General features: G+C 34.1%; 1 protein-coding gene across 2 annotated transcripts in view; it reads right to left on the bottom strand.

Moving 5' to 3' along the window:
- LOC100747375 overlaps positions 1 to 1,653 on the bottom strand; it is a 23,679-nt gene extending 22,026 nt beyond the window's left edge. For both annotated transcript variants that reach the window (XM_033322459.1, XM_012389241.3), the window contains exons 1-2: positions 1,613 to 1,653; positions 424 to 810 (exon numbers count right to left, since the gene is read on the bottom strand). In XM_033322459.1, coding sequence (XP_033178350.1) covers positions 424 to 810; positions 1,613 to 1,638 — 413 coding nt within the window. In that variant the 5' untranslated portion in view covers positions 1,639 to 1,653. The remainder of the gene's footprint in view (positions 1 to 423; positions 811 to 1,612) is intronic.
- Between the last annotated feature and the right edge of the window lie 2,272 nt (positions 1,654 to 3,925).

Raw genomic sequence — 3,925 nt, 5'->3', positions numbered from 1 at the left:
TAAAAAAAAAAAAAAAAAAAAAAAAAAACAGTACAAAGGCTACATGCTACGACATTCGATCTTTCTAAAATGTTTATCACAAGTTCGTTGTAAAAGTTTCTTAGAAAATAGCCAACGAACAATACACGTTTCTAATCTAGTGGCATTCTAATTAACATCACCGCTATAAACAATTTCAAAGATAAAGCTGACGTAAAAATATACAATTTGCATATTCGATTGCCAATAGCCTCGAAACTATGTACTACATGTTTATATATTCCACTTATCACATTATCTACGGCCTATTACACACGTAATATTTTTAATTGTTTATTACTAGATCGTTTCATACAAATCAAAATACACACTGTCCCATAAGCAACACTAAGTGACAAGCAAAAATAAAAATGCAAAATTATAAAAATAAAAAAGAAGACTTACTTTCTGAGCCATTTGAACATTCCCATCATACCCATTGCGCACGTGGCGCATCGGCCGACTGTATGCAGATTAGTTTCGACGAAATGACAGGTGAACACCACGATGCCAAATATCACTGTGAACACGAAATTGGAGCGCGACGCGTACGAATCGAGCTGATTCGCTTGCTTTTCGCAACTGACGACGAATTGACCGGCGCTTGCGCTCGTGCTCGTGCTCGTGCCGTAGCGACACTCACTTCTCACACTTCTGACAACGCAACTGTCCGCCTCTTCGCCGTTCTCTGTGAATCCTAGTCGTGCAATTACCACCCGCCGGCCCCCACTACCCATATCTTGCCACGATTTTCCGTATCCTTGCGTATCCTTGCTTTGTAGACTCGGATAACTACGTACGTACACAGGAAATTGTATTTTATTTTTTCGTGCGCGTCGATAGTACAGTCTCGCGATTATATTTTATTCTATTCTAATCGTTCTTAGACAGAGTTTGGAAATTTTTCATGTCAGAACCGAGAAGATGCGTCCACGTGTAAAATAGAAAGATCAGTTGGCGGATTTTATCCGATTCGGTTAAAATTTTCAAATCTTATCACCAAGGATTGTACCAAACTCTTGAATCTTAGATTTTTTATTTCTGGAATTAACGAAAGATGCGAAAGTACCTCTGGCAAAACTAATGTCGGCTTTTATCAACGTTTTTTTTTTTTTTTTTTGTTATTGGGACGCTCGAGAATGTGAAATGTTTATAAGTAGATCAATATAGGATGTACGTATACAAGTTTTTACCATTTTATAATAGAATTAATTAGAACAGATACGAGAGTATGATATTGTAAATCGGTATGTTTTGACAATATGTTTTACAAGCTAGTGGATATTTCCGCTCGAGATCGTTGTTTCGATCGATCGTTACTTTTAATTCAAACGAAAAATAAGCGACAGAGTATTAAAAACGATACGTTAATTCGGAGTGAACAACGAAAGCAACGGCACTTTGCATTTTTCTAAGGTATTAACGAATTATATTTATATGAATACAAATTAGAATATACGAGTGTCGATTGCATCGAATTGGCACCTGCTGACATATTGTCATCGTTGAAATTAATAGCGCATTTATATTACGTAGATGAAAATGTAAACAACGGTTTTCCGTATTTAAAATATCATTACGATAATAAACTTACCCATGCCAACATGATATACCAATCATTCTTGAAATAAATATATCGTCCAGCTTGAAATAAATATATTGTAAATATATTGTAATAAATTACAATATATTTTGTGTAATTAAAGTTCAAAATTGCCCAACCGGTTGTCGCAAGTTCGTGAAACAATAGTTTCGTGTCACAAGAAAATGTCACCACAAAGTCTCACATCTATTTAAGTTCTTCGTTGATCGCCATAATAATCGAAGCAAATACTCGTTAAAAATATCTAGTGCTGAATTTCAAAATTTCACGTCTAATTTTACGTATATGGGAATCTCGATATTGATACTCTGCACAGAGAGCATGCAGTGTCGTGTCAAACGAACCAACTTCCGAAACGAGACTCAATGACAAACACTGTCGTAGGTATGCGCGTTCAAATTTGACAACAACTTTTTCTTTAGTAGACATACGTACAAGTGTTTTTAGCTCGGTAGCTGTTGCTAGTTTCTGTTGTTATACATATTTGTACCGGTGATTACGAAAGTAATCGTAGGATCAGTCAAGAATAAAAAAAAATTAGTTTATTGTTTATTTTACGTTGCGCACATTTACATCGGAATAATTTGGATTCATGTTCGCAAAGTAGTAGAAATTGAAACGTTGGATCGAGTTGACTGTTACGCCATTAAACAGGATTCAAAACTGTAAATACCGATTATCAGCGAAACATTTATATTCGTTGACACATTTTGGATTCTCTTAATAAAACTGTATATTTTGCATAATGTAAAGCAACGGTTATTTATCGAGACAGTCCTGTTATCGTATAAAATGTGTGAAATTAGAGAGGTCAGCTTAGTATACGAGTTCTTTCGCGAGTTTGGTTTTAGTCTTGGTCGTTTAAATTTAATTAATCGAGTTTTATCGTGATTTATCTGTAAACTAAACAAATAGTTTCCATGTAAATAATTTGACAACAAATGCTTGCCATAGAATTTTTAGCCGAATTGTATTTTACTTAAAATTGTACGTTAAAAAATTTGCAAAAGATTCGATAGCGTTGTATCCTATAAGCCACCGATGTAGACTACGTAATATGCAACAGGTTTCTATCTTTAAAGTTCTTTGTTATCTTGCGATATGGTAATAGTATATCGTGAATGGAAATATCTGCCAATAGTTTAAGCGTTTTTGCATCTTAACAAACACGTTTCGTTCAATAAAGATATAAGTTCAAAGGGAACAATTTAATTTATTTGCAGAAATTTAAGATACTTATGTCTCTAAAGGATAAGCTTAAAAGATATTTTAATTTCGATTTTACGAACGAAAGGCAGGAAGAGATGCAGAATGCTACTTGCGTTTATGCTTATCTAAGGGATTTCATTAATTTGACGACTCGAGTCGTAAGCCAGGACGTTTAAACGCGTTTGAGAATTGCATTCCTAGACGATGCTTGTTGCTTCGAAACTAGGAAGCCTTTTGCGGAATCATTGTCCACGATGAAGTTCGTTTGATGTGAAGCCGTAGGGAACGCGAGTAATCATGTGCCTCTTTTCGCTGGCTCAATTCATGAGACGAGCAGACGGCAATCAGTGTGATGAGTGATAACAATAACAATTACTACGTGTAGTCTGTGGTAAAAAGAGAGAAACTGGGCCATTGACGGTGCACGTGGGTGGAATGGCATTTTATAACGTAGAAACGAAAGTGCAGTTTATTTGCTGTTATTTAAGCTATGAATTTTACGGTATGTATCGAATTGTAAGAAATAGGAGAGAGAGAAAGAAAGGGAAAGAGTTTTCTGATCGTTATATTTTGGAGAAACTGTTATCAAGTAGCATAGTTGAAACAACATTTTTTTAGCATTAATTATTGAGAGTCACAGAAGTTTGCAAAGATATAATATAGCACATTAAGAAAATGAGCGGTGGTTGTTTATTATAGTTATTTACAGGATACATTCTATTTTATTATACAGAAAAAGATGGTTATAATGATTTCAATGAATTTAGTAGCTTATTTCGTATAAAATGACTCAACAGCGCATCTAAATCCACATATTAAGTACGTAAGATTTTGCACCGAAGAGTCTTTAATTTAAAGATAAGTACACTGTTTGAGAATCGATAAATATTCATTTACAATAGAGTAGTAGATCTAAATTAATACTTAAGAAATTTGATAAATGTTATCTGTCAGGATAAAAGATAAATGTTACATGTTAGGACTGTCAGGACAAAATAATAAATCACACGAATAGAAAAACTTAATAAGATACGTAAAGACTAAATAGAAGTAGAGATTCATAATCTGAGAGAAGTAGAGAGTTATAAATATGTT

Source organism: Bombus impatiens, unplaced genomic scaffold, assembly GCF_000188095.3.
Source record: "Bombus impatiens unplaced genomic scaffold, BIMP_2.2 scf_0640, whole genome shotgun sequence".
NCBI lineage: Eukaryota > Metazoa > Arthropoda > Insecta > Hymenoptera > Apidae > Bombus > Bombus impatiens.
This window is presented reverse-complemented; position numbering and strand designations above follow the sequence as displayed.